The following is a 27,545-nucleotide window of genomic DNA, read 5'->3' as shown; positions in this document are numbered from 1 at the left end:
ACAGGCTTTACTTCATCTGTGATGTACTGGCTTGGGCGGCCCCCTTTCGCTACTGCCGTGGTTAAGAGCGCGCTTCGGAACAACTCGCGCTGCGGAACGCTTTTGCGGCACGCGGCCCAGGATCAGTTTCGCTACTTCGGCCTTATCGCTCAAAATGCCGCTCAACGTTCGGTTCCGTTGGAATGTGTGGGCCCGAAATGACGTTCCTTTAATTAGCGTATGATAAATTGTGCAAAAATTGAGTGGTTCGCTTTTCAGTTGCTAGTTTTAGGGCGCATGCTTGTTTTATACCGTGAAATCGGAAACCGCGCGCGGAACCCGAGCCAACAGACATTTAACAGTTGATTATTAAATTATGTCGCTAGCCATTCGTTAGTTACGTAACTGCATTGCCCATTCACCGCTTTCGACGTAGTTCTGTGAACTATACTTTTTTTACAAATGCTATACTCCAATGATAGTTTGCTTAACCGGATTGATATACTGAGGGAAAACCCGCACGACAGCGTTTTTTGAATGACGCTTTCGAACACGTTAAAAAAAAAAGAAATTGGCGGCTTGAAGAAACAAAAGACGTCGTTTTTTTCGGTAGCAAAAAAAAAAAATGTTCCCGCAGGTTGCGTACCGGGATTCGAATTGCGTTAGCTGTGTGCGTGCGGTACAAAGAAGTTGAACTTTTCGGCTATGTTCGGTATTTAAACAGGCGCGTTCACCGTTTTCCCAGGATTCCGTTATGCCCTCTCCTATTAACAAGCTGCCCACTCGAACTTTCACTCTCGTCCAGCCGGCTATCTTTCTGCCAGCGAGTAGGCCAGAATTGCGAAATATCGGCGTGTACCGCTAATTCGCAATGGCGTGAGCGCTTCGGGCGGAGGAGGGCGGCCTTCCGAGGTCGTGTACGGGAGGCGCACGCACGCGTCGACGTCGGGAAGCCGAGGGCCAGCGCGAGCCGTGCTCGCGCCGCACGGCCAAATCACGCCACCGGCTTCCAAGGGCGACCATTGTAAACAAGGCCCGCCGGCAAAGCGTCCTTCGCTTGTTGTTATTGCCTTTGCGATTCCGCTCCCCGGCTGTATCCGCCCGGAGGTGCCCTTGAACGAAAAAAAAAAAAAAAAAAAAAAGGTCCATAGCTCTGCCGCGGGGGAAAGCGTTTATGGCGATATAGTATTTCAATGCTCAGTTTACGATTGTAACTTTAAATTGGGGAGTTTTACGACTCGAAGCTACACCTGGTCTACGAGGGGCGCTCCGCAGTGAAGGGTTGCGGATTAGTTAAGACCACGCGGGTTTCTTTGAAGGCGCCATGAAGACAAATGCACCATTTCAACCACGAAATGCAATTTTAAGCGAAAAAAAAAACGCGACAAATGTAAAAAAACGTTCAATGTTCGCGCTACAGTGACGTAATATCAGGAGTGACGTAATAAAGGCCGGCACTAAGAATATTATCAGTGCGTTAACTGCACGTTAGCATTCAATTGGAAAACGATCAAAAGGAACTGGAGGCCCCGCTACGATCACCCAGTCATGGTGGGCTTACGTCGGCGGCTATCGATCGCACAAACAAGATTTTGTGACGTCATGGAGAAATCGCCGGCACGTCGCTGGAGAGTCATCACTGCTTCATCTATTTTCCCTATTATGTTGACTACCGTATTTACTCGATTTAAGCGTCCCCTTTTTTCCACATTCGCTATGTCCGAAGTTCGAAAAACGTCAATTACCCCCCCCCCCCCCCCCTTCTCATTTTTCGCGGCTGTATCTCGACGAGACGGGCACAAGAAATAATGTTTTAGTTGACTGGTATTCGAAAGAAAACTACGTGCAGAAAGTGAACCGACTGCTTACGTCTGATAGTCGGTCACCTTCACTACCACTCGAGCGTGTCACAGCGCTTGAGCCGCCGCTCTCAGTATCCCACAGCAGGTCGTCTTCCGTTTCCTCGAAGTGGTTTGTAATTGAACACTTCGTAAAGGACTTCTCCACAACGTCAGCTTGGGCCCCCTTTCCACGCATGTGGTATCTACCTCGCGATGGTCGCATAGAAAAGGCGCTGCTTAGATTCGCACGCAAACGTTTTTGGCATTTTTTTTTCTTTCTTAAAGTAGGGGATTAGATGCTTAGAATCGCGAAAATACGGTATTTGTTTAAATTTCGCGATGCAATTAACATCGTTCTTTCCCGACAGAGCAGTCTTTTTAATGAACCACGCTTGTATTTTGTCTTCATGGTCCCTTTACTGTGCGCCGAAATATTGGCGAATGGGAGTTTGTTTTTTCGCCTCCAGTAGAAAACATCCGCAGCAGCCAAGAATCGAACTTGCGACGTCTGCTCATCGCTGCCGGGTACGATGCACTTCCGACTGGCTCGAAACTCAGCCGACCGCTTACACCAGCATTTGCAGAAAACAGAAAGAACGACTCAGCCACTGGCCAGAGGCCCATAAACAAAGCCCGCTTACGGGATTTTGTTAAAACATGCCTGACAAGAAAATGGTTACGTGCTAGCCCAGTGAAAACCAGATTTATTTAGCTTGCTGCACTATATAAACGACACTTAGGTGGCATTTATTTAGTGCAGCGAGTTTAGTGCAGTTCGAAAGTTTAGTTCGAGTTTAGTGCAAACTTTAGCGCAATTCGAAAGTTTGCAATTTTCTAATTTGTACGTACTATTAAAAAATTGCAAAGTTTCGAATTGACGCTTGACGCACGCAAGAGATACACACCTGCACGATGTAGAAGAGGGCTATGTATGCGGTCCTGAGGAAACACACCTCTTGACGGGAAGAAGGCTACATCTTCTGCGATGTAGAAGAGGGCAGTACTTTACCGAAAGCTTCGCTAGGGGGAGGGGGGGGGGGCGTCATAGCGGATCGGAGCTTAATGACCCTTTGCCGGCGACGCCAACATACCAAGGTGGCGCCAAGCAATAAGGAAAAAATAAAAAAAAGCCGAAAGTCCCTTTCTGATTGCCTTGCAGTCATTGCGACGAAAGTGGAAGCCTATGGCGACAGGCTATCAGGGAGATGGCGATGATTGAGTGAAGTCGAGAGTATTGCCCCGACTCACTATGACGCCATATTACTTGCTCTTAACGCCATTAAAGGACGAAATGGTTACAGGAGAAGGAATGGCCAGCTATAATTATTTATTTCTAGCAAACAAGACATCGTTGGTTGTCGAACAGGAGCCCAGATAGCTGCAGAACGCCTGATTCTTTAGTCAAACGTTGTGGTTACACACACAAAAAAAAACTACACAATTTGACACACATGCAAGGTGGCGTCAAACAAGAGCGCGCGCGCGCGTAATGCCTAGCAGTGCGGAAACGTTCACTCAAGTAAGGCCACGTTTAAGTCGTCACAACTGTCGTGATATCTTTAAATAATGACATCATTTGACCTCTCAGCCAACCGAACTGTGCGAAACGCCGTTTTTTACGTCCATAGCTCATGATATCGCTGTTACATCGGTAGTCTGAACACAGCATAATCATCGGTACTCCACCGCATGCGCAACTGGTAGAAGGGAACCGTACAAATATAATGTTGTAAAGTTTTCCGAAAGCGGAATGACCTGCATGGCTTATTCGTGAGAACGGCAGCAGCCCTAATAAATTTTTTAAATAATAATTTGTTTATTATCAAGGAGTACATACAGAGGGGAAATGGGCCCGTCAAAGCCAACAGGTGGGCTGTTACGGCGTCGCCCAGCAGCAGCGGCCATCACTACTGTCAAGAGTACTAGTTGATAGCGATAACTGAGTACAGAGGGGGAAGAAAAAGAGAGAAGAAAAAAAAGGAGGAAAAAAGACAATAAAAAGGCTAACAAAAAAGAAAGAGTGAAAATACAAAAAGACAGAACAAACGAACACAGACACACAAAAAATACAATAAATCAACATGGGTTATTACCACATTGTTAGCATTTTTATCATCACCAAGAAGCAGTTACAAATCAAAGAACTAATTATACTGCCACCGCGCACACGTACATACTTCAGCAACACTCTAATGCTGGAATGGCAGCACGCAAATGTTCCCACGTAGTTGGAGAGAACATGTGCACATACAAGGGATACGAGACAACCAAAAAATCAATCGATCAATCAATCGGTGTTTATTAGTGTGCCCAGGAACAGCCGGATGGCCTTAGTGCTGGCGCACGAGAGAAATAATAATAATAATAATAATAATAATAATAATAATAATAATAATAATAATAATAATAATAATAATAATAATAATAATAATAATAATAATAATAATAATAATAATAATAATAATAATAATAATAATAATAATAATAATAATAATAATAATAATAATAATTAGTTGTTCGGTGTGCGCCTAGTTTCACTTTGGTGAAATTGCGCATGCTTGCCATTCAAGGTCGCTCGATGAAAGGGCAGCTAGCCGCGTAAACCTTTGAGGATGAGTTTGCTTTCTGCAGCGTCCCCATTTCAATCAGAGCGCACACGTTTTGACCTTGTCGGCGCACCTCAACGGCCCTCGAAAGGCCGCGAGTTCGGCTAAACGGAAATCATCCGGGTACCGTCATTTTGTTAGACGCGCGTACTTAATCTGCGCATAATGCACGTCTAGGGACATGATCCTGTCCCTGAAGCCGTGAAGTGCGCAGATTAGCGCGGAAAGCTGGCACCTGCACGCATCGCCGCGGCCTCCGGCAGACTTGCAAGGATGACCACTTTCACTCTTACTCCTTTCTCTTTCAGGATCAATAAACGTTCATTACTGTGCTTATGCACCCATCAGTCTCCGCCAGCCTTACTGCCTATCTGGCCTAGAAAAAAAATTACCATCCCTTCCCCAAGACAGTTAGAGAAGCGCGGAAGCTGACATCAAAATTGCGTCAAAAGTGCGTCAGAACCTTCGCTAAAAGTTCGTCAAGTCGATCGTCACCTAAGGTTCTTCGCACCTGTATTTGTAGTGTAGACAGGTGCGAAGCACCTTGGGTTCCACGCAAAGCATCGTGTGCAGTACGTCCCGTGTGTGGAGCGTGCGGTTTATCGCATTACCCTGAGGAAATGTGGGTCAGTTTACGTCGGCCAAACTGACAACAACGTCAAAAAAGGAAACGATGGGTTCCTAGCTTTGCATTGCAAACCTTGCGGGTGCAAACCTCAGTTTCACATGTGCGGGGTGATAAAACGAAGTGGAAACCAAACTACGCGAGAAATAATTGAAGCACACGGAATTGAGAGGCATGGCAGTAAATGTGTAAGCCGGGCGTCAATCGTGTTGTCAAAAAAAGATATTTTTTTCCTTTCGAACACGTGCTGTAGCTTGGGCATGACCTAATTTGGCGTCAGTTTTTATTGTGCCTAGTGCGTGAACACGTGTTGATATGGCGGTGTGATACCAGAGATTATACGCCTGTTTTCTGTTTTTAAAGACGATAGTCTTTCTAGGGCTACTTAAACCCAGAAATTTTGGTCTGTCTGTATGTCTGTCTGTCCGTCTGTCTGTCTGTGACTCGATTCAGCCACCCGGCCAAAGTAAAACAATGCCTTATAGTCACAGCTAAATGTGCCCGTCTAAGTGCGGTGTAATGTTCATACTTGTCAATATTGTTGAAGAACAACAAGACATTACGCATATATAAGACAACAAATTAATACAGAAGTGATATTTGCAGCGTTCCTTTATAAAAAATCGTACATGTTTGATACTTCATCAACTGAAGAAAAAAATATCTTTTCGCCATCGCCTGCTGTCGCCCGCGCCATATATAGCTTCTGGCGGCATTTGAAGAAATCAAGTGGCAAGAGGTACGGAAGGTTCCAAGATAGGTTCCACTTTCTGCTTGGAACGCACGTGGACTAGGGAAACGCGGTTCTATAAACGTTGAAGTAGGGCGCCTCGATTCACACGCGTCTTCGCCGTACGGCAGCGTTGACATCGAGACACCCGGTTTGGAGCTGTGGAACGCGGGAAATTTAAAATTATTTAAGCAAACCTTTGGCGTCTTTACCCTGGGAGGAGCGCGACGCAACAGGAACAACATGAGAGGTGAGCGGGAAAGCAAAGGGAGGCATTTACTTGGCAAAAGTCGATAAAGACTATCGTCTTTTGACGACATTTGCAACGATAGAGGCAGATACGCGGCCAATTTTTTATATATATTTTTTACTGGTGTTAGCATGAAGAGGGCGTATAAAAGATGCAAGGTATCTCAAGGTGCAAGGCTATTCGCACCGTAGCTATTTTTAAAATCTGTACAAACCCTGTAAATCGCTTCGTATAGTTTTTGCGAATCGGCGCTGGCCGGCGGACACCACTCAGGCGGGCTGCCCGCTGGAAGGCTGTAGGGGAAGGACATGCATGCATGAGAGAGCACCAGGAAAGTGGCTGTCTTGCCATTTATCAGCTGGCGCGATAGGCAATGTTATACATGCGGCGTTGGTTGAACACACACCCGAAAGGGGGAACGCTTTCCATTAACAAATAACGCGCGCGCATGCGCAGAATGCGTATCTAGAACTCGATAAACAAGCACTCTTTCCTTGAGAATTGTTTTCGCGGCAGCCGCCTAAGATAAGGCGGCGAGAATATGGGCCAGGGGCTAGGTAGCGCCGCTCTTAGAAGATGGCACCGCTCTTGAGAAAACGGTGTATGCACTGCTGCGAGATTCCTTGGTACGAGACTGGAGAATGCGTGTGCTCGGGCTGGGCTTCACCATGCGGCGCTGGCCCGGCGGGTGAAATCTCGAGCCACGGGGTTGACGACCACGTGGCCGGGGATGTCGCGGTAAGCTGGTGCCATACATCGGCGGTTTCTGGTTGATGATTCGAAGCGTGTTGATGTGTACAGCCGGCCGCTTGCGAAGTTGCGGTTCTCCTGCGGCGAGTCGGGGGCTACCACTCCGGCAAAAGACGTTGAACCACATGTGTGCGTGCGTGTATATATATATATATATATATATATATATATATATATATATATATATATATATATATATATATATATATATATATATATATATGAAAGAGTTTTGCATTGTTTCACGTGGCACATCCGTGAACAAGTGGTGAACGCACCAGCACGCGACCTCTCATGCTTTAAGGATTGTTTCGATTTTTTTTAAACACGATAGTCTTTCTTGGACTACATGAACGGGAAAATTTTGGTATGTCTGTCTGTATGTATGTATGTATGTATGTATGTATGTATGTATGTATGTATGTATGTATGTATGTATGTATGTATGTATGTATGTATGTATGTATGTCACTCAATAGGTGACGGGTAAAAAGCGTAAAGGCTCATGGGTACATCGTCTGCTACCGCCACTTCCGGTTCGAGATCTCTCCTGCCCTCCCGTACGTCTGCGTGCGCCGGCGGCTGTCAGGCGCGTGCGTGCGTGTTGTTTATCTGTCACAGGGTGCTTACCTGTCAAATAAACTCCTAGTAGGGTCAATCGTTGTTATTTATGAAATTCCTGATGCATGAGCGTTTTTTTTTCCCGGTGGAAACAGATAAACAACAAGCACACACGCGCGTGAAAGCCGACGGCGTACGGGAGGCCAGGAGAGCTCCCGAACCGGAAGTGGCGGCTCTCCGCGGGAGAAAACAATGCACCCTTGAGCCTTTGCGCTTTTTACCCGTCACCTATTCAGCCAGCCGGCCAAAGTGAAACAGATGCTGCGCAATTGTCTAATATACTCACAGCAAAGTCTAAACGTCAAACTCCGGTGTCAATGTTCATACTTGTCAACATTGTTGAACAAGAACACGACATTACTCAAACATAACGCAGAACATGAATACATCAGCGATATTTGCAGTGCTCATATATTAAAAAAAATTACGGATGCTTGCTTTTTGCAATAGCAAATAAAATACTACATCAACTTCAAACTGACGCCTGCTGTTGCCCGCGCTACCTGGCGGAATTAAAAAAAAAACCAAACGGCAACAGCAACGAAGTTTCACTAGCCTGGTTCCGCGTTCCGCTTGGAGTGCTCGTGGAATAGGGCAACGTGGTTCTAAAACGTTGTAGTCGGGTGCCTCGATTCACGTGCGTGTCCGCCGTACGGCAGCGCTGGCATCGAAACAGCCGACTTGGAGCATTGGAGCGCGGTAAATTTAAATTGATTTGAGCAAACCTCTAGCGTGTTGTCTTGGAAGGAACGAGACGGGAGAGGAACAGCATGAGAGGTGATTGGGAAAGATAAGGGACGCATTTACTTGCCGGGGGCGCCAGTCTATTATGGTCGTCCGTTGACATTTGCGACAAAAGGAGCAGATACGCGGACATTGTTTTGTTTTTTCAGTTCGTATGCATCACATTTTTACCGTGACCGTGTCGGAAGTGTTTGTTGTAAAAGTAGGACGCTTTGAAAAATGTTTGGTTATGACGATAGATCGTTATATCTGGGATCGTTATAAGTGGGTTTGACTGTATATATCCATTAAACCGCGCGACTGCTGTACACCGCAGGCTCTGGAATCATGTGTTGGGGATGGGCCGACATGTCTGTGCTTTCGGTTTTAGAAGTCGGTTCTATCTGCTTTTTACGGCTACGCGGCTTATAAATCACATAACTTACATCCACTCTTCCTGTCGGAGTGATTTCGACTTTGCCTTGGACTTTCTAGGCACGTTGCCGGTTCTATATATGCGCAGCCACCCTTCCGCTTCCGCATGTTCACTGCATCAGCGTGCACGAAAGTGCCTCGACCCGTTTTTTTATCGGAGGCGGAGCGTATCCCCGTGTGGAGAGTCCGCAGTTGATATGTGTGCAGCCATTGCTTCAGCTCCTTTAGGTTGATCCACACTCGCATTTTAGATGCGACTGCATCTCATTCACTCGCCTTGTCCATGCAGCGTCGTCGGCGTCGTTGTCGTCCGCCCCTCCCCCATTCTCCGCGCCGTGCGAGCTGCGCTCTCCGCCGCTCAACCCCTCTCCTCTCCGATGCCCCTCTCTCGCGAGGGGCATTGGATTGGATTCGGATGGATTGGCTTGGCTTGGATTGGATTTGGATTGGATTAGATTAAAGTGGATTTTGTTGCGTCATAGCCGCGGCAGACGCACTGGCGCCGGCGCATCCCCTCACCGTTATGCGCGCTATAAAACGCGGTGCCTGCACCGCTCCGCTCCATTGTTCCAGCGCCGTTCCTCCGCTGTCCAACGCTGTAACGTGAACCCCCTATGCGTCGCATCTAAACAGGGCTTCCCGCGAGGGGAGGTGGGAGCTTTTTCTCGAACCAATAGGTGGTTATCTGAACCAATGACGATTATCTTAGCGTGAGAGCTAAACGCGCGTCTATTCCGCCAAGCGGATTATACCGCGCCAGCAGGGGGTAGGAACGCGTGTTTCCGTTGCTAGGCAACGCCTGAGCATCTCAGAGCGGCTTGCCTGCTGAGCGGAAGAATACCGATCCAGCGAGAAAGAACAGGACGCGCCTTGTTGGCTGGTTGTATGTCGTTCGGTTATCCGTGCTAAACTTAAATTTTCCAGACTGATACCTTAGTTACATGGGCACACTTAACCACGGTTGAGCAAACGCGCGCGGTTAGACAAAACCGCAGTTTGCTGCGCCACACGACAGACGAAACTGCGGTTATCCTGATAACCATGGTTAACGCAAACCGAGCTTGGCATACTCAGTTCGGTCACGCTAACCGAGGTCGCCGCAGCCGCAGTGTTCAAAATCGCGCAAGTCAGTTCGGACGCAAGTGGCGGCGCATCAGCGGAGGCGAAAAAAAAAAAAAAATAATAACCTGGTGTGCGGAGGAGACGAAGGACCTCACATAGCCGAAATAGCGGGAGCCTTAAAGCTCGCGTTCTTTGCGTCGCTCTTGCAGTCAACGCGACTGTGCCAGGGGTTTATCCAGAATTTCGATTTTGCGGGGGTGCCGAAATCCTCTTGGGGGGGGGGGGGGGGCTATTAGGGGTGTATAAATCCCTGTAGGGGTGTTGGGGGTGGGGATGCATAAATTCCCGGACTGTGCGTGACTAAAGCTGCGGCTCGTTTCCAGATCCACTCGATCAGCTACGGCAATAGCTGTGCTAAATTTGCAAATTCCGCGCATCGTTCGCAAGAAATTGGTAAGCCAGGAAGTCATGAAGCGTGTTCAGGCGAGCCAGCGTGCTTGCAAACACGCTGGCACGCCTGCCCGCGAGGCCCATGAGGCGGCTCGAACCGGCCCAGACCACGGCAGCAACAGCATGTCGCCGCTCTTCGAAATCAACCTCATCGCGGAAAAGTCCACATGCGAGAAAGCGGATGTTAGTGTGGTGAAAAATTGAGCAATGGATTGTAATTTGTAGTCGTACGGATAGGGGAGGTCAAATAACCACCGCGATGCTAAGCATAAAGTTCCCAACACCGAGCCGACCCGAGAAACGCAAGCCGGTGGCGAGCTGTTGAAGATCGCCGCCCCTCTCCTAGAACTCGCCGCGCGCGAGTGCGTTGCGTTTGGCTCCTGTTTTCCTTTTGTCTACAATGCTTCTCTTTCATTCTTTTTTTTATCGTGAGGTTGAAAATTTAATTTATTTAGTTACGCTCACAGCCATGTGACTGCTGTCGCCAGTCTTGGAATTTCGCGTGTGACAGCCAAAACCGCAGTTTGCGATAACCGCGGTTAGTAACCACGGTTAAATGTAACTGCGGCTACTTCCGCCGTGTAACTTTATTGCAGTGTTGGCGCTTTAATCTCTCTTCCTGTCAAGTGTTTGAGTGAATATCCACCTTTTGTTCGTTCTCGTTGAATTCTGGTCCCCATCCAAGCAGGGGTTATACAATGATAATCATTGGTTAGCGATCATGTGTCTATAGGTAGCCCGGTATTGAATTCTGAGTGCCCATACCGAAAACCGGGCGTTGAACGTATGCATCGCGCGTTAGGTGTCCTTTATGAGCGGCACAAACATCCTTATATCCACTTCGTAGTAGCACATATATATGCACGCCGTAGAAAAAAAAGAAAAAAAAACCAGTCGACTGAGGGCATGTGTTGTACAATAACCTTTCTGATCGGAGGCTGGCTTCATAGACAGGCTGACATAATGTCTGTATAGTCAGTTAATGTCACCGTTGGTGCCCTAAGTAATTAGTGTTCTGTGCTTACCAGTGTAAACGTTGTGGACGGCAGAACACGAAGGCAACACAATCGATTACGTTTTCGCGCCGTCATCCTTGTTTGCGCTGCTTTGGGGCATCAGTAAACCAAGCTTAACTAAACGGAAGATAACCTACTGTCAATAATCTTTTACGTTTTTCGGCACGAACCCTTACGGCTACATCGGCGGACACATGACCGGAAGGTAGAGTAGACATATATAAAGAATTGTCCCCGCCAAGATGTTGGACGCGCATTTTTACTGCTATGATAGGTCCATAATCAGGGCAGCATTTTTGATCGGATTCGTAGTGCTCATTAGTACCCCCAGTAGATATGTTTTGTATCTTCATTCTGCCGTTTATCTCGGTAAGCTGGATACCTCCAATCGCGGCGTTCATTGCGAGTCTATACAGAACGGCAGGGACACCTGCGGAGAACGCGCACAACCGGATTTGGCCCTTCTGCGCACCAGCAACTGCGTTGACCTTGTACAGGACGTCTAACCGTGACCTGTTGTGACTCTGATGCTTCGCTCAACCACTGGACTGAGAGAGATGAATAGCAGATGTCACGCAGTTGTGTAGATGTGCAGTTACCGGCCCAGCCACGTGGTTCTTGATCATGGAGCTTGCCATCTGTAATCCCTATGCGATATTCTCAATATCCGCGTACTAATTTTGTTGCATCTTTGACATTAACATCTTAGGGGCCCGGTACTTATGAAATAGTATCTCGCCTTGGGCCAATTCTCTTCAGTGGGTATGTACGCCCAATTTCTGCCATCGGTGCCAACCACCCCTTCCTGCTTGTCTCCCGCAGCTCGTAGACGCGACTTGTTCCGCCGCCATGGCTTCGACGTCGAGCCTCGCCAGGCGGTGCCTTCGGGTCGCCGGGCAGTTCTCCCGGCCCGTGGTCGCCGCCGGAGACGTGCCCAAGAAGCTGCTGGTGTCCGGACAATGCTGCTGGCCGACGCTGGCGCCCGCCGCCCGGCGGGGCTTCAGCTGCCGGCCGGCCTGCTGCCAGATGCAGACCACCGAGCTGTACGAGCCCAGGGCCGAGGCGGCCGTGCCCCTGCACAAGGCCGAGGAAAAGGTCGCCGAGGTCCACGAGGGGCGCTACAAGGAACGCCACGTCACGGTGAGCCTTCTTTTCAGCGTCATGTCGAGGTCACTCCAACCGTGATCATGAACGTCCGCAGCGGTGTTACAGTTGTCGGCCGCCCCTTGTTTTTTGTTTCTTTTGTTTTGTTTTTTAGACGCACTGGCGGCTCATCTTCTTGTTGACAAAGACCTTTGGTTGCCCACCACGCCCCTCGTAAATGCCTCCCCGGTGGTTCCTTCCTTTTTACCATGGAATCGCTATAGCATAAAAGCACAGAATTCGGCTGATACTAGTCGCGCACCGTTACTGTTCGTGCGAAAAAAGGATCACACTGCAGCCGGGTGTATTATCGACGCTTTTGATGAGCCGCACGTTAATCCGACGCGAAATCCTCGTCTGCGTGGCACGAAGCATAAAGTTCGGGTCGCTCAGCATGCCGGTGACAGCGCCTCTGTCTGCCACGCCAGTAATGTCGATGCGCGGTCTGTCGGCTGCCATCCTGAAAATTGCGACTGTGACTGTGCTTCCGCTGTTTCGGGGTGCTTGTCTGCAGACGACAGCACCCGTCACGGTGTGGTGCCCCTGAGCGCGACTCAAGGTGGAACGGTCGTTATCTTGGCCAACCGACTCGCAGCAGCTGCGCTGTCGTTAGAACGCAGCACAAATCCTTGCGCCATTATACCGCTTCAGACCGTAGGGTGTTAAAAGAGGAGATGAGATTAAAAGCTGGGAAACTTGCAGTGCACCGTGACATGAGCACAAGATGACGGCGTGTGACGTCCCCTGTTCTTGTGTTTCGTTTTTATACTGAGGTGTTTATAGTTGATTGATTATGGGGTTTTAAAGCGGGGACGCTGCGCAGGCGATGTGGCGCGCCGTATCTCCGGATTAATCTTGACCACCTGGGGATCTTTAACGTGCGCCGAAATATCGAACTCGCGGGCGTTTTCGCTTTTCGCCTTCATCAGAAAAGCGGCCACCGCTGCCGGGAACCGAACCCGCGTCCTTGTGCTTTTATGATTATAGTTGTATAGCTCATTCTGGCAGCGATTTGGGCGCTTCTAATTAAGAGAACGACGTTTGTGCCAACCATTCTTTATTCCAAATACCATAATAAAGTTCTCCGTGCTGGCGCTGTGGGGCCTACGCGATGCGTGGGGGAGTATTAGGCCTAATTTTCACAAGGACTTCTTCTGCCCCGTTTACCGCAGGTGCACGCGTGCGCGGACCTGTTCCGCGAGTGGAAGCGCACGCGGCCTGGCTACAAGTACGTGAACGAGGAGGGCGTCAGCGTGCCCCTCAGCTACATCCACACGGGCCTGGACCGGCAGGCGGAGCCCGGTGCGCCCGTCGTGTTCGCCCTGCACGGGGCGCCCGGCTCGTACCGCGAGTTCGACTCCCTCGTGCCCGTGCTCGACGCGCAGGGGGCCTCGGTCGTCGTTCCCACCATGCCAGGTTAGTGCGCACGTGTAGAGAAAGACTAGCGCAGGCACTGTGCTCACGAACGTCAGGACTTCAACCAATGTACTGACTTAATCCTGCGGAGCTTATGGGGGTACATATTGGGTGTCATTTTCCCACAAATAATTCTGAGCCACGACTTATGGCCACTGGAAAAAAAGAAGCAGGAGGAGGGGACGGAGTAATTTAGCATATTGTTACTGTAGTATGCAGTGGCTCTGTTACCATGCTAAAAGCTCTCTTGTAAGACTTTCCATGACCGGGATAGGACAATTCATACCGGACTCGCATGCCCGCAGTAAAATCGTTTGACATGCTATAATCCGTTAGGGTCTACTGAAACTGGTGCCAGCTTTAAAACTGTGATTAAAACAAAAAAGAAACTCAACATTAACGCTCAAAACAAAGTGACGAAACAGAGGTCTACCTAATCCTGCGCCTTGTTTGTTTCTATAGTAATCATGTCTTATTACACCCTCACACGATTAACTAAAAGACGCAAAAAAGAAAAAAAGATCCCAGAAGACCTGGCTGCGCCTATCACTGCTGGCTGTTAGGGCAATGCATCCAGTACGCACTGTGGTTATGGGCTTCGGTGTTTGCTTCAGAGTACTATGGGGTACTGGAATACAGCACGCCCACTGAATTCATAGTATGGGCATAGATTTCTGGGGATGGCAGTTTATTGAAGTAATTTATTGATTCACAGATTGCTTGGTGCATGCCCCAGCATGCACCAGTGTGCTACTGGGTATATGTCACTTTGCTAGAGCAACAGCAGCAACTTCATGCCTAAACGCCAGCTTAGGCAGGTGTGAAGCGCCAGCTTAGACATGTTAGGCATGTTGCTGTGTGAAGTATGAAACAACAACAACAACAAAAGAAAACGGCACGCTCGATTTCGTCGTGCGGCCTACTTCAGGTCTGCAGTTGTAGGAGCGGCAGAGTCCAACCGCACATATGGTGTCTGCGCCACCGCGTGATCGAAACTGATACTTCTCTTTCCTGTGGCGCTAATTAGCGCCTGCCCCGCATCAAAGGGGACTAGGAACTCTTACTTAATTTTATTTGTGAATACAGCCTATAAGTGTATTCAAAGATTGTAAGTCTCTCTCTTGCCACACGGCGCGCGCTGATTGGGCGCCGAAGAAGCGCCGGTGGGAGGAGCAGTCGCGCGCTTGCTGAGGCGGTGGCGCCCTCTCTTGCGTTGAACCGGATTTAAGCAATTAAATGAGACAGACTGGCCGTAAGTTGTCTTCTTGTCACACTCCGCAGCATGCTAAGAAGTATGCTTTACAGGAGAAAACCTGGCGTTTGAAACCAATTCCGAAGAGGAATTTGACAAGTGTTTGTTATTAATGCAATTAAATCCTGATTATTCCTGTATTATTAAATTAGTTTAAATTATGTTTGTTCTGAACTTGTTTTATTATTCATTACACTTGTTTTTTGGCCTTCGTTTGACAACTTGATTTACCTTGATGACATGAGACGTCGACAGCAGGAGACGCCGACAGCCCGAGCCCCTAAGGTGCTTCGCCGCTACAAGATACGCATGACAGTGTCGATCGGCTTAGCACAAAGCACGACACCGACACATTCAACATGCACACATCATGTTTAGACAACATATAAATTGAGCAAGAAAACCAACAGAATGTATGGGGAGAGTGAGTATAACTTAGTTACCTGAGAAATACAGCTGCTTTTCTTGCTTTTATATTCAGCAGCGGAAAGTCCTCTGATAGAGTTGGGCTTGTCACTAAAATCAAATGTTTTCACGAAAATTTTAGAATTATGCATTTTAATGTGAGCTTATACAAATCAGTCTGTGGATTTGGCACTTCTCAGTCGCAATGAGCAAAATGTGCAGGTGTTTTTGTTCTCATTACTAGTTAATAAATTCACAACACACTTATTGGATGCTGAACACAAAACAGGGCCCATTGTAGAGGAAATGTGCTTCAGTAGAGAACGGACTGTTGGGCAAGTCAGTGCATATTTAGTAAAACTTAATTACGATAGAAATAAGACAAACAGAAGAAGAAGTGTGTTTGTCTTCTTTCTGTTGTCCTTGTTAAATCGTGCCCCAATTACGATAGAAATAAGACAAACAGAAGAAGAAGTGTGTTTGTCTTCTTTCTGTTGTCCTTGTTAAATCGTGCCCCAAGTTTTACCAAATATGCACGAACTTGCCCAACAGTCCATTCTACTGAAACCCATTGGATATCCCCCAACAAGCTTTTGTAATTCGAACTGCATTATCACTGCTCGTTGCAGTGTCTCTTTGTTGATCTGGAGTTTGACGACAACACAAAGAAGTACAATTGTTTCAGTTTTTTATAAACTATTTTATTGCATGTACATCTAAAACGCCTAGCCGGTGCTCCACACCCTGAACACCACCTCGCCCAGACGTTAATGTTGACATTTACTGCTTCCAGGCAAGCTCCCTCCAGTCAGAAAAAATACCGTACAATGCAAGTCCCCAGCCATTAATTTTTAATTTTTTTTTTTTTCAGTTCTTGTCATAGTTGCACACACATTACTAGGAAATGGCTATAGAGTTGTTTGCATTTGTAGTGCATTTAAGGGTATACAGAGGGGATCTGTGATGTGCGTTCTGCATTGCCATTCCGTTGTTCCTTGTCCCTTTTAGACCTGGAATTCAGCATGAGAACACAGAGTTTCTGGCACTCGGTGGAAGAGCGAACCGACCTGATCAAGAAGTTCCTCAAGACCATCAACGTGCGAGAGTAAGGACAGCATTGAGCTTTTGTACTGTAACCCGGCAAATGCCTGGTGCATTGGGTTGTTCTTGGGTTAGGAAGTTAGGCCGACCTGGTGGAAAGAAAACGAGGCATTCTGACGTCAGACACAGACAAAATATATTGACGAGACAATTAAAAATAGACAAATGATAATCAAAAATAATCTAATCAGTCCACTCCTCTATAAAAAGTCCTATTCACAAAAGTTTGGCCTCATGTGTGTGGGTCGATGTTGTTTGTGAGCTGGAGTGTTGCGCTGGCTGTTGGTGTGGTTGGCTGATGATTTGGGGTTAAGGCCTTTATTCCTGCTGTTCGAAGAACTGCCAAGTCTTTGCCAGTCTTGTAGGCCACCTGAAGGATGTGGCTCGGCGTGGAGGTCCTCTGGATGTTCACGTCCAGCTGAGAGCTCGCCGATCCTCGTGTTCCTTCCTGCTATCGACTTGCCAGATTTCTTTCGCGGCTCGGTTCTTCCTCGAGTTTAGGCAGCCTTGAAGGCCAGGAGGGAGATGCGATTTGGCTTTGAGATCTCCCGGGCATTCTGGTTCAGCCAAGAAGTCGCGGAGAACAGTGCTACTCCTGCCTCCGCTTTGCCATGTCTCCTTTCGCTTCCTCCCTAATTTCTTTTTTTTTTTCCACAAGCTTTTTGCCGACATCGACACATGCACTTCTTCTTCCTCAGTTCTATGCTCTGCAAAAAGCACTTCCCTACACCTGGCTTTGTCGCATTGCGTGTGTGTGTGTGTGTGTGTGTGTGTGTGTGTGTGTGTGTGTGTGTGTGTGTGTGTGTGTGTACATATATATATATATATATATATATATATATATATATATATATATATATATATATATATATATAATGTGTGTGTGTGTGTCATGGGTATGGTTTTGGCTGTGTAGGCTCTTTTTCTGGTAAAGTGGGATAATACATAAACGTTACTCCACAACCCTTCCCTATATGGCACACATGTAAATTCAGTGTGTAGGACCATAAATTTGAATTTACTAAAGTTGAAAAATAAAGAAACAATTTGGCATTGCTATAATGAATGCAGTCATCTGGGTTTGTGCCTTAATTTACTTTTCTATCACTAGTGCATAATAATGGAAGGCCTTGCACACACATATAGCTAAAACGCTTGGAACGGTAATATTCATCACCTAGTGACCAAATAATTAATGGCATGAGCGTCTTAAAATACAGTCGCACCTCGTTATAACAAAGTATTATCGGGTCAGTAAATTAGTTCATTATTGTGACAATAATTATCTTTAACAAATTGGCAATCTGGCTAGCTCAAAAATCCTAGAAATAAAAACACGTTATTGTAGGCTTCGAAATCACTCCTCGTGGAATTTCAAATGAAATGGACCGGGTCATGAGAACGTGAAATTACAACAGAGCAAAGTTCATTTGACAAAACAGGCCTGTGTTCTTGCTTATTTGAAGAAGCATGTGATCTTCATCTGGTGGCTTTTCACAGCACTGAGCAGGACCAAGTTTTCCACAGTGTTCACGCACGAAAGGGCCACTTTTACTTCTGTAGTTTTTTCAAGCTACTAAAAAATGGTTGCATTATCTTTCCATTTTGTATTTTGCTTTTTTACTCTAGCTTTCGAGTTTTGAGCCTCACGCGAACCAAATATTTTTTGTTACAGCTGACATCACTACGCTCCCATAGTTTCAATTGCGTTATAAAAAGAATAAGTGTCACTGATATGAAGCATGACCAACCAAAGTTCATATTTAGTTCACTGTACTGACAGTTCTTCGCTATATCAGTGTTCGTTATAACGAGGTTTGACTGTATGAAATTTGCTTTCTTTAAGGTGATTTTATTGGCACGCGTAAACATTATATTGAGCACAACTTTTGAAACGTAGGCACTTGCTGACAGTAAGAGCCTCAAAATATTGCCCCTCGTAGTGCCCAGGTCTGCATATGCCATTTCTGATCACATGGGTGCACAAACACATTGTTGGAGACGGTGGATTACAGAGGACCTGCGAGTTTTGGCTGCCTTTCTTTGTGTTTGAGGAGTCCAAAGTATAGCTTGTATTCACTGGCGAGGCAAGCATGTAGGCAACCATGTGAGTGCGCCGTTACTGGTTACATCGGACTCCGCGGCATGGCGGTACTTGTCCATACTAAGCACATGATTTGTGTCGGGTGTTCCAAACACTACCCCACCGAACACAAAGTAATGCCTCAAGTCCAATGTGAGTGTGATTAATGACATCTGTTTTGACAACACCATTGACGATCGGGTTGAAACGGAGCAGACGATGCATGCTGGTGTTGTTTTTTTCTTCGGCGTGTAGGTGTAGTGGCACAAGCCGCGCCATGTCCGTGGCGCATTGGCTATCTCTGTGGCCCTTTCCTGTGTTTCCAGCGAAGAAATTGACAGCTAAATTTTTCAGTGAATACCACCTATACGTTATGTGGCTGCTAAAATACTATACTGTTGTTTGTAGCATATCCCCTTTAAACAAGTGAGTTATTTGTTAGTGCATATCTTTGATTCACCCCTAACCCCCCTTCTTTTTTTTTTCATTTTTTCTTTCAGAATAGACATGTTGGTCGCACACAGCAGCTCCATGTATCCAACGCTCCAGCTGGCTCTAAATGACCCGGAGATTAAAGTCAACTCCTTAGTGTTCATCGCACCACCGGGCTGCAGAAGGATCACGTGAGTGTCCCTGTTTGCTTGTCTCATTACTTTAAATAAATAAGCTTATATGACTCTCTTCTCGTCGTTGTTGGCACATTGCCTGTAGGCCATATACACGTTGCTGGAAAGCAGTTGATATCAATTGTGCCTTACGCATTGAAAATAACTGGTTGTTAGTCCTCGATAAGTGAAGCTGATGCTTCTGCCTGCACAATTTTATTGAGAATTTCATACACCGAAATTATAAAATGCATTTTCAAAAAGATGAAGCAATATACCGGTGCCTGTATGTAGAGCCGCCCTTCAAGTGGAGACAGAACTCAAAAGTGCCCATGTGTTGATAATTCGGCGTACATTAAAGGTCCCCTCGTGCTCTAAAGTAATCTGCAGCTTTTCTCTGCGGCATGCCCCACGTAGTCCAGGTGTAGCTTACATGTGTAAACCCGCAGCTTGTAAATGACAGGCTCATAAAACACAATCGGGGTGAAAAAAAAAGAAAAGGAAGCAGGGATCACTCAACCCCCACTAAGATTGAAATCCTCGATGAACAACTTGGTTCTCAAGCTTCAGCATATCACCTTGTTCATTTGAAATAAGTGGCACAAGTGTCGTGTAGTTTATTTCAGTTCCGAATTCTAGCCCCTAGCTCGGCAAGCTGGGTGATGTTGACAATCAATTGTGTTGTATGCGTGTGTTGACATTCTGTGTTTCTATCCTTCCTGCGTGTTGACACCGTGCGTGTCTTATCGTTTCCTCAGGCAGTTAAGCCCGTACTGGATGATGAAGACCTTCGACAACTGGTTCCGGGTGCCCTGGCTGCAGAACTTCCTGTGTAACCTCGCAGTGCACATTGTGCGGGTGCTGGGAAAGCCAAACAACAACCAGATAAAGGGCACCATCTTGTCCATGATCACCATTAGGAACGCCAGATTTGACGAGGTGCGTACTGGGGCTGGTCATCACAGTGACACCCTCGCTGAACAACACAAGAAGCAATTAAGAAACGATCGCTAGGGATTACGCAACTTGTACCACTGTTGCTTCATCCCAAGCAGCCCCCCGCCATCATGCGCTGTCCGTTGCAGCTCTGCTTCCTCTCCTTGCACATCCCCCACACCTTGTCACGTGGTGCCGTGTTTCCAAGCTCCACTGGGTTTCCAAAAAACCCAGTTGTGGATGTGACTAAAAGGAGATGGGAATGCTGGTGAAGCAAAGGCGGAGAAAGCAATGTAATGTAAGATAGCTGCCATCTGTTACAAAGAAAAAAGTTGCTTCAGCATGCTACTAATAGCAGCACTTTAATTGTAAGGGTAGCCTTTAGTGTAAAAGCGTCGGGACATATGTTGAGGTGGCACATGCCGTTGCACCAACTTTGTGACGGGGTCCTCCTTACCTTGCACACTGCAGACAGACCTATCGGGCATTGGTGGAAGATGATGAGAATGGGGACACTTGGCTCTAGTGGCATAGTCAGAAATATTTTTCAAAGGGTGTTATACCAGCCGGTAAAAAAAATTTTAAGAACATAATCTGCGGTCAAACGATTTCTTCTTTTTGTTTTAACACGGAAGTTTTTTATGCCCGGGTACACCACGATCTTACCGGCGTCATATCCGTCACGGAAATGATGTCCCCACAAAAAGTTCCATTCACGCGACTGCACCGGGATTAGAGCCACGAACTCTCTCGCTGCAACGGGAGGTACACAGCGCTCTGCCCACAGCGCTACGAATTCAAGGAAAAATTGGTCTAAGAACGCGCCTTATATCTTTCCCACTACTTTCTGCATTCAGATGCCGCTTAGGAGATGCTGCCATCTAGGAGAAGTGAAGCGAAGTAGTTCATCATGACACTAATGACTGCCGACAGTTGGCGCCTCAATGCCAGAGTCTTCGTGTACGCGGGACGCGGGTGAAATGAGGCGCCCTCCGCCACCTACTACTTTCGGTTTCGGTTCAGTTTCGTTCACATGGTTTTCAAGGGGCTGTGATTTCAGCCTCTTGAATTTACGCAATGTTCCGGCGCGTGCAATACAGTGTCTAACGTTGATGCATCTAACGGTGCCATACTGACGTAATATAAATAGCGATGTGCAAGTTCATATGGTTGCACAATAAATGCTCCTGTGAAGGCACATTTCACTTTCGTGTTTCACCGACTCCAATGGAAGAGGGATCAACCACGTTTTTTTATCTTATTCTCGTTTTTACATTTAAATTTATACGCCTCGAGCGCGGCCTGTAGGGGCGCCACTGAAATCCCCCTAGCGGCCAGTTTCGAAAGCAGGCGCGGGAGTCCCCGGCCCGCTCCCCCCTGTCGCCGTTGCTTTTGGGGCTCGTTCAAGACAGCGATTTACCGTTTGTCCGCGTTCGAAATACCGAATAACGTGGAGCAGGCACTCTGTTTTCAAGCGTGGTGTGTTCACGAGAGTATAAACGGTTATGACGCGATCTTACTGAGATCTATATGAGCGCCGGGCGTGTGTCACAGGCCGGCGTCCCGAAGCCAGCATTTGCATGCAGCTGATTGCAATTCCGCTGCCCTGAAATTTAGTGGCAGTGTCTCCGTAAGCAGTGTTTCCTCCGATGGTCATGTTGCGGCCATACACACTATGATGTAAATCGACTTTGTGCACTTACAAAATCCAGCGGAGCACTCATACCTGACAGCACGCAAATTACGCCTGCCAATATCACATATCAGATATTGATCAGTACCATGAACAATGCGGCATAAATTTCACAAACATTGTACCAAAGAAATACGATGGATAATGCAAAATTACACTCCGGAGTCAGCACACGACGACAAATTTAATGCTGTGTCGTCTTGTCCCGAGGTGAGCGCTCGCAAAGATTCATCTGTTACATTTATCCTCCACGAGAAGCGCGAAGATGGGCTTATAGAGTAATCCGCGTCCGTGACCAAACTCTTCTTCGAAACATCGTCATATGACACAGGGAGACTGCAGAATCTAGCATAAACCGAAATCAGAGACCCTTATCAGATACGACACTCTTCCAACGAGCCCGTGTGTACGAGATTTCGGCGCACGTTAAGGATCTCCAGGTGGTCAAAATTAATCCGGAGCCCTCCACTACGGCGTGCCTCATCGTCTCCGTTGCGTAGGCGCGTTAAACCCTGCAAGCAATCAATCAACTCTTCCAACGACACCTCGTATCTCTTGTGAACTGCCAACCCTGTATTCTTCAAAAAATGCGTCCGCCGAGTGATCAGCCGTTCGTTGAAGGCGAAAAACAAACGAAAAGTGAACACGCAGCTGGTGTGTGTGGTTACTAAAACGTTCACTCATTGATTTCTCTCCGCATTTGTAAACAACGATAGTTGAGCGTCCTCCTCCTCACCCCCCCCCCCCATGTCTAGCGAAATATCAGTGCATTTCGCATCTAGTTTGTCTGGTGAATACTACCTTGTTCAAACAAGCGTCTTTAGCGTTTCAGAAGCTGCACTCATTTTTTTTATTCCCCTACGACTATTCTATTTATTCCTGACTTGCAGACCTTTCATTTTCCCGTGATTTCATTAACATATACCTTGGTTCTTACTATAAGTCACGAGTGGGCACATATCTGACAATGCACAGGCTTTGAGTGTACTTAACATTTTCGCGTGGCTTATATTCCCATAAAAGGCACAAGTTTTTGTCAGCTATTGGGTTATCACATCCCCGAAACATATTTTTCTACGACGTACATATTCCAAGCAAAGCCGCATTTGTTTGCGCTGCAAAACGAACCAACCTCTTGCAGTGCCAATATCAGGTCTAAACGAGGCGATCACTTGTGCTGACGTGTTCGAAGGTGACAGCGGTGATATGCTGCTGCCGTCGCCGACGCCCGCAAGAGCGGCCAAGAAGCGCGCAGAACCGCCTCCCCGGGTAGCTCTTGTTGGCGTTAGAGCGCTCTACCAAGACGCAGCTGTTTTTTTAAGTGCCCTAAACGTGCAGTTAGCTTACAGACGTCACCATAACAAGTAGTTTAGTGCGCGGAAAGGCAAAGAGAAGCGAAATAGAACCAAAACACTGCATGACCACCTATCAGTCACGCAGCGCTGATCCCGCAAACGCCGCGGAGAAGCGGCGGCAGGCGGCGCAGCGATCGCGAATCTCGAGGCGTATAGCTCAAGCGTGTAAAAAAGCATGGACGGAAAAAACGCCAAAGGAGGGGGTGGGATGCGCCACTTATAAAATTTGGGGGGTGGGGGGTTTCTGACACTGAAACACTCCTCTGGCTGTGCCCTAGCTTGGCTCTGTTTGCACACTACTGCGTACTTATATGCCTCCGTTTTTTTTGGGGGGAGGGGGCTTTTACGTAGTTGTAAATACACATCTCCCTTGCATGTGGCCACATGAAGGGAGTGGCAAGATCACTCAGTCATCCACCAAGCTATCAATCAATCAATCTGCTCCTGTGCTTCTGTGTGTGAGCACACAAGTGGATGCTTCTGTGCGAGCATTACTAGACTAAATAGCAGTTAACACAGTATTTTTAAAGCATCCCAGTGGTTGTTGCAAAGTCCACACACCTCAAAGTAACATGTGCTGTTGCATGAGGGTGGGTAAAGACTAAAATACAGTCAGAGCTGTGGTGATGCTGCAAAATAGATACAGTTTGGTGATTGTTAATTAACCCTGTTGAAATTTGTGGTAGAGTCCAAAAGGGACCAGTGAGGATTGCTCTCCCGGTATGCCTTCTCTCTAGAATGAAATTTTCAATCTACCAATCTACCTAGAAAATGTGCATAAGGAGACGTTTGAAAGCCCTTCTGTTCGTGTCACAGGAGCAGTACATTTTCTCGAGAGCAAGCCTTACCACTAGAGCATGTGTGAGCTATGTGAGCTATTGTTAATACCACGTTCAGTCAGAACAACCAGTCAACCAATATGAGTTGAACCTCAATTTCTGGGAACTTTGTAAAATCAAAAAAGCATTAGAAAACTGCAGGGGAATCTTAATTTGTTTGTTAATTTGGGAAGTTTGTAAAGCCAGTTCTGTAAGATAAGGATTAAACTATTCTAGCAAGCAATCGTTTTTAGACTCAAAGGAGATAAGTCTGGCCCGTCAGCACGTACTCAGCTGATTGTTAGTTTACAACAAAGGGGTCTCGACTGTTTCTGCTCGCACAACCCTTTGTCCAGGCCACGGGATTGCTTTACGCTTTTTCACCTCAGTGCCACCCGAAATGATTTCGCAGCAACAGGTTCCGGCGAAAAGGACGTTATTGAACTGAGCATTGCCAGTCCGCCAATGATTTGCCGTTGGAGACATCTTTTTTAAGCCAATGATCGCCTTTGAAATTGTGTCTGCAAGAATCTTGTGAGTCAGGTGACTGAGTGGCGTGCACGTTGCATGGTTGCAGGCGGGGCCCATGGTGCGCGAGCTGAAGCGCCGGGGCGTACCCATGCTGATGCTGTACGGGGAGCGGGACAAGCTGATTGACCGCGAGGTCAGCGAAGAAATGGCGGCCATGATGGGCGTGCAGCCCACGCACATGCACGTCTTCCAGGGCAAGGACGATGCTGAAGCTGTCCGGGTACAGACGGGTGAGCCTGCCCCTTACATCTGCGACTCAAGATGTGTATGGAGCACGTTGTTCTTCTTCTTGCTCCTCTTCCCTCTCCTTCATCTTCTTCCTCCCCCTTCATCTTCCATTACCTTTTTCTTTAATCATCCTCATCTTGCTTTATCTTCATCATAGCTAAGCCCACTTCAGGATGCAGGCCTTTCCCATAGACCTCCAACCACTCCTGCCCTACCTCACCCGAGTCTATTCCTTCCCCCTGAATTTTCTTAATCCGTCCTTCCATCCAGCCAGTTCCACAGGGCTAATACGGTGCAACACCGTCAGTGTGCATTTCAGTGGGATTGTAGAATCTGTCTGCTACAAAATGCGGTTTTAAATGCCAACGATGGAAGGTACGCTAGGGGGCGTAGCTTTCTATCCTTACCACAGAGAAAATAACCTCGGGATGCATGCGGGATGCATGCTGCCGCCGTAATGGCAATAAAAAGAATCGTGGATTGTAGTTTGTGTTAACAGGCATGCAGTTGAATGGTGCAAGGTAAGCCTAAAAATATCAGAAAAAAAGCCAAATTTTTCAATTGTGCTGAAGACGCTGCTTGGTATATGAAAAGCAATTATTTACTGGTGCTTTGCTTGTGGAAATGCGATAGGTATGAAATGAGAGCAGTCAATAGCAATGAGGGTTTTGGGGGAATAGGACGGTTCTGCACTGATTGGTCTCACTATAGTGGAAAAGTACCATTGCACATTTCTTTGAGATGCGTATTTTTAGTGCATTACATGCACCATTGCTAAAAAGTCACAACTCTGAAGCCTTGTCTCTGTTGCTCAACAATGCCATGGCACATTTGGCATGTACAGAACAACTTGCTTAGTATCCGTCCTCTTTCTTTCCTTTCTTGTGTGTTCAAATCTACCAGCATGGCAGAAAAGCGGGCGGTTCTTACAATAGCACCACATTCACCGGTGGAATGGAATTCAAATTTCTTGCTCTTCTCTTTTCTGAATATTTAGAATTACCTAGTTTTGGGCAGGGGGAGAAAACACAATTATGACTGGCTCGAGTTTTAGTGGTTGCAAAAGTTGTAATGCTAAGATGTTTGGTTGTGAGGGTAACCACAATAGGTGTCAGTCCATCAGCATAGTGACTTAAAGTAAGCACATTAGATTTAACAGATTAGTTTCTCGAGCATTTCATTTTGTTATGCAGGGCTGCAAATCAGGGGGGTTAGAGAGTATGTTGGTTAATGCTAATTTAAAATGCACATACTGGCAACACATGTAGCATACCATCTCGTAAAAAGCTTAGAGTCAAGTTTAAAAACCACATTTATCCACTTGTGGCTTTGAAATCATACGTGCTTGCACTTGCTTAAAAGTCTGAAACTTTTGGGAGTTCTATCTTGCCAAGTAACTGGTCGCTGTGCACTTTGCTGCGACTGTACTGCTTTACCTGGCAGAGAAAACATTGGGGATAAAGTTTGTGTACAGTTTGTTATTTTTATTTTTTTAACAAGTTTTAACAGTGCAGGGAAACATATTTTCGGTAATTTCGTCCTTCCAAACAGCTTCAATAACTTGCTCGTAAAAAGGCAAGTAGACTTTATAGCAAATAATTCTACGAAACGTTTCAGCACTTGCCAAAATACTGTTCAAGTTCATACTGTTCAAGCATAGCTAAACTCACGGCAGTGTCCAGGCTTCTTAACCATGGCACCGCTTGTACCAAGCAGCACATGCTGACAACTATTATCTCGTATGGTTCCATAAGTTCATGCATTGCAAGTAAAATTTGTGAGGATGCACCGAAAGTGTATCACCAACCTGGCTTGCTCGTTGCTCATACAGCACTGGCAAATTCGAATTGTCTCACCATTGGACTTTGCTCCCCCCCCCTTTTCCCAGGTAAGCCTGACGGGAACTGCGAAGTTGTCTGTTTCAAGCAGGGAACACACTACGCATTCAAGAAGTACCCGGGCCTTTTTAACGACTTTACACTCGAGTTCTGGAGGAGGAACAAAAAAAGCCACACTTGATGCGGAAGACGCGGATTTCGACGACGGTCTCCCCAACGTCTGCTCTTGTGTTTACCAATCTTTTGTATATGTGTGCTTCTGCCAGGATATTTGCTCTCTTCCTAATCGGACATTTGTGAAAGTGTCACGAGCATCCCTTGTTTGCATGAATGCATGAATGATTGAGATCTCTGTAGCCTTATTCTGAGACTGTGTGTATCGAGTGTGTAAATGCTACGGGGGAAAAAGTTATGGAACATTGTAGACTTTTGGACATGTTTTGTATTGACCTCCTCCCCTTGAAATGGAAGCCGATTTTGAGGGTGCTTGTTTCTTTTTTTTTTATATATAGGCATTTTAATTCTTGCCCAAATGTCTTTCAGAAAACCTTTTTGAAAGTCGAGGTCCCTTCAAAGATGTTGAAAGTAAAGCCAGTTGTGCACTGAATATTGGGGGTCGATAATGCAGTGAATCTTTTACACATGCAGCCCTAAATATCGACCACGTGTACTGTTTCATCCGCACCATCGGATTTCAAATCTTGCAGCAACCTGGCAATATACCATCTGCGCACATCAAAACTTAGAGCAAACCTGGACAACACTTTCCAGAGTTCAAGCAATCATGTTCGAACAACATGACTTTCAGCAACTATGACCGTATGCAATGTTCTATAAAATAGCATGTTCTATAAAATAGTAGTTCTATATAAAAAAAATGCCACATTGATCGTTTCACTAGGCCATTTATTTGTGAATGCTGTCCAGTAGGGAAGCACGTTTGCGAGTTGTGCATATTATATGTAGGACAAACACCAAATGATCGCTATGTAAACCAACAAAAATGTTTATACTGTTGCCGAGAGTCATTAAAGAAACTTGTTTTATAGTGTC

The 27,545-nt window shown here is 46.7% G+C and overlaps 1 protein-coding gene across 3 annotated transcripts in view; it reads left to right on the top strand.

Annotated features, from left to right (window-relative positions):
- Positions 1 to 27,545, top strand: part of LOC144174767 (uncharacterized) — a 66,308-nt gene extending 38,763 nt beyond the window's left edge. For 2 of the 3 annotated variants that reach the window (XM_077703641.1, XM_077703642.1), the window contains exons 2-8: positions 11,911 to 12,228; positions 13,404 to 13,647; positions 16,313 to 16,409; positions 18,989 to 19,111; positions 19,852 to 20,032; positions 24,473 to 24,656; positions 26,543 to 27,545. In XM_077703641.1, the coding sequence (XP_077559767.1) occupies positions 11,938 to 12,228; positions 13,404 to 13,647; positions 16,313 to 16,409; positions 18,989 to 19,111; positions 19,852 to 20,032; positions 24,473 to 24,656; positions 26,543 to 26,673 (1,251 nt within the window). In that variant the 5' untranslated portion in view covers positions 11,911 to 11,937 and the 3' untranslated portion in view covers positions 26,674 to 27,545. Of the gene's footprint in view, positions 1 to 6,583; positions 6,770 to 11,910; positions 12,229 to 13,403; positions 13,648 to 16,312; positions 16,410 to 18,988; positions 19,112 to 19,851; positions 20,033 to 24,472; positions 24,657 to 26,542 lie in introns of those variants that run through there. The other variant, XM_077703640.1, reaches the window with a different exon arrangement.

Source organism: Haemaphysalis longicornis, unplaced genomic scaffold (genome assembly GCF_048455015.1).
Source record: "Haemaphysalis longicornis isolate Haplotype H1 unplaced genomic scaffold, Haemaphysalis longicornis Haplotype H1 scaffold_3, whole genome shotgun sequence".
NCBI classification, from domain to species: domain Eukaryota; kingdom Metazoa; phylum Arthropoda; class Arachnida; order Ixodida; family Ixodidae; genus Haemaphysalis; species Haemaphysalis longicornis.
Note: the sequence above shows the minus strand (reverse complement) of the source record. Positions and strands in the feature narration are given on the sequence as shown.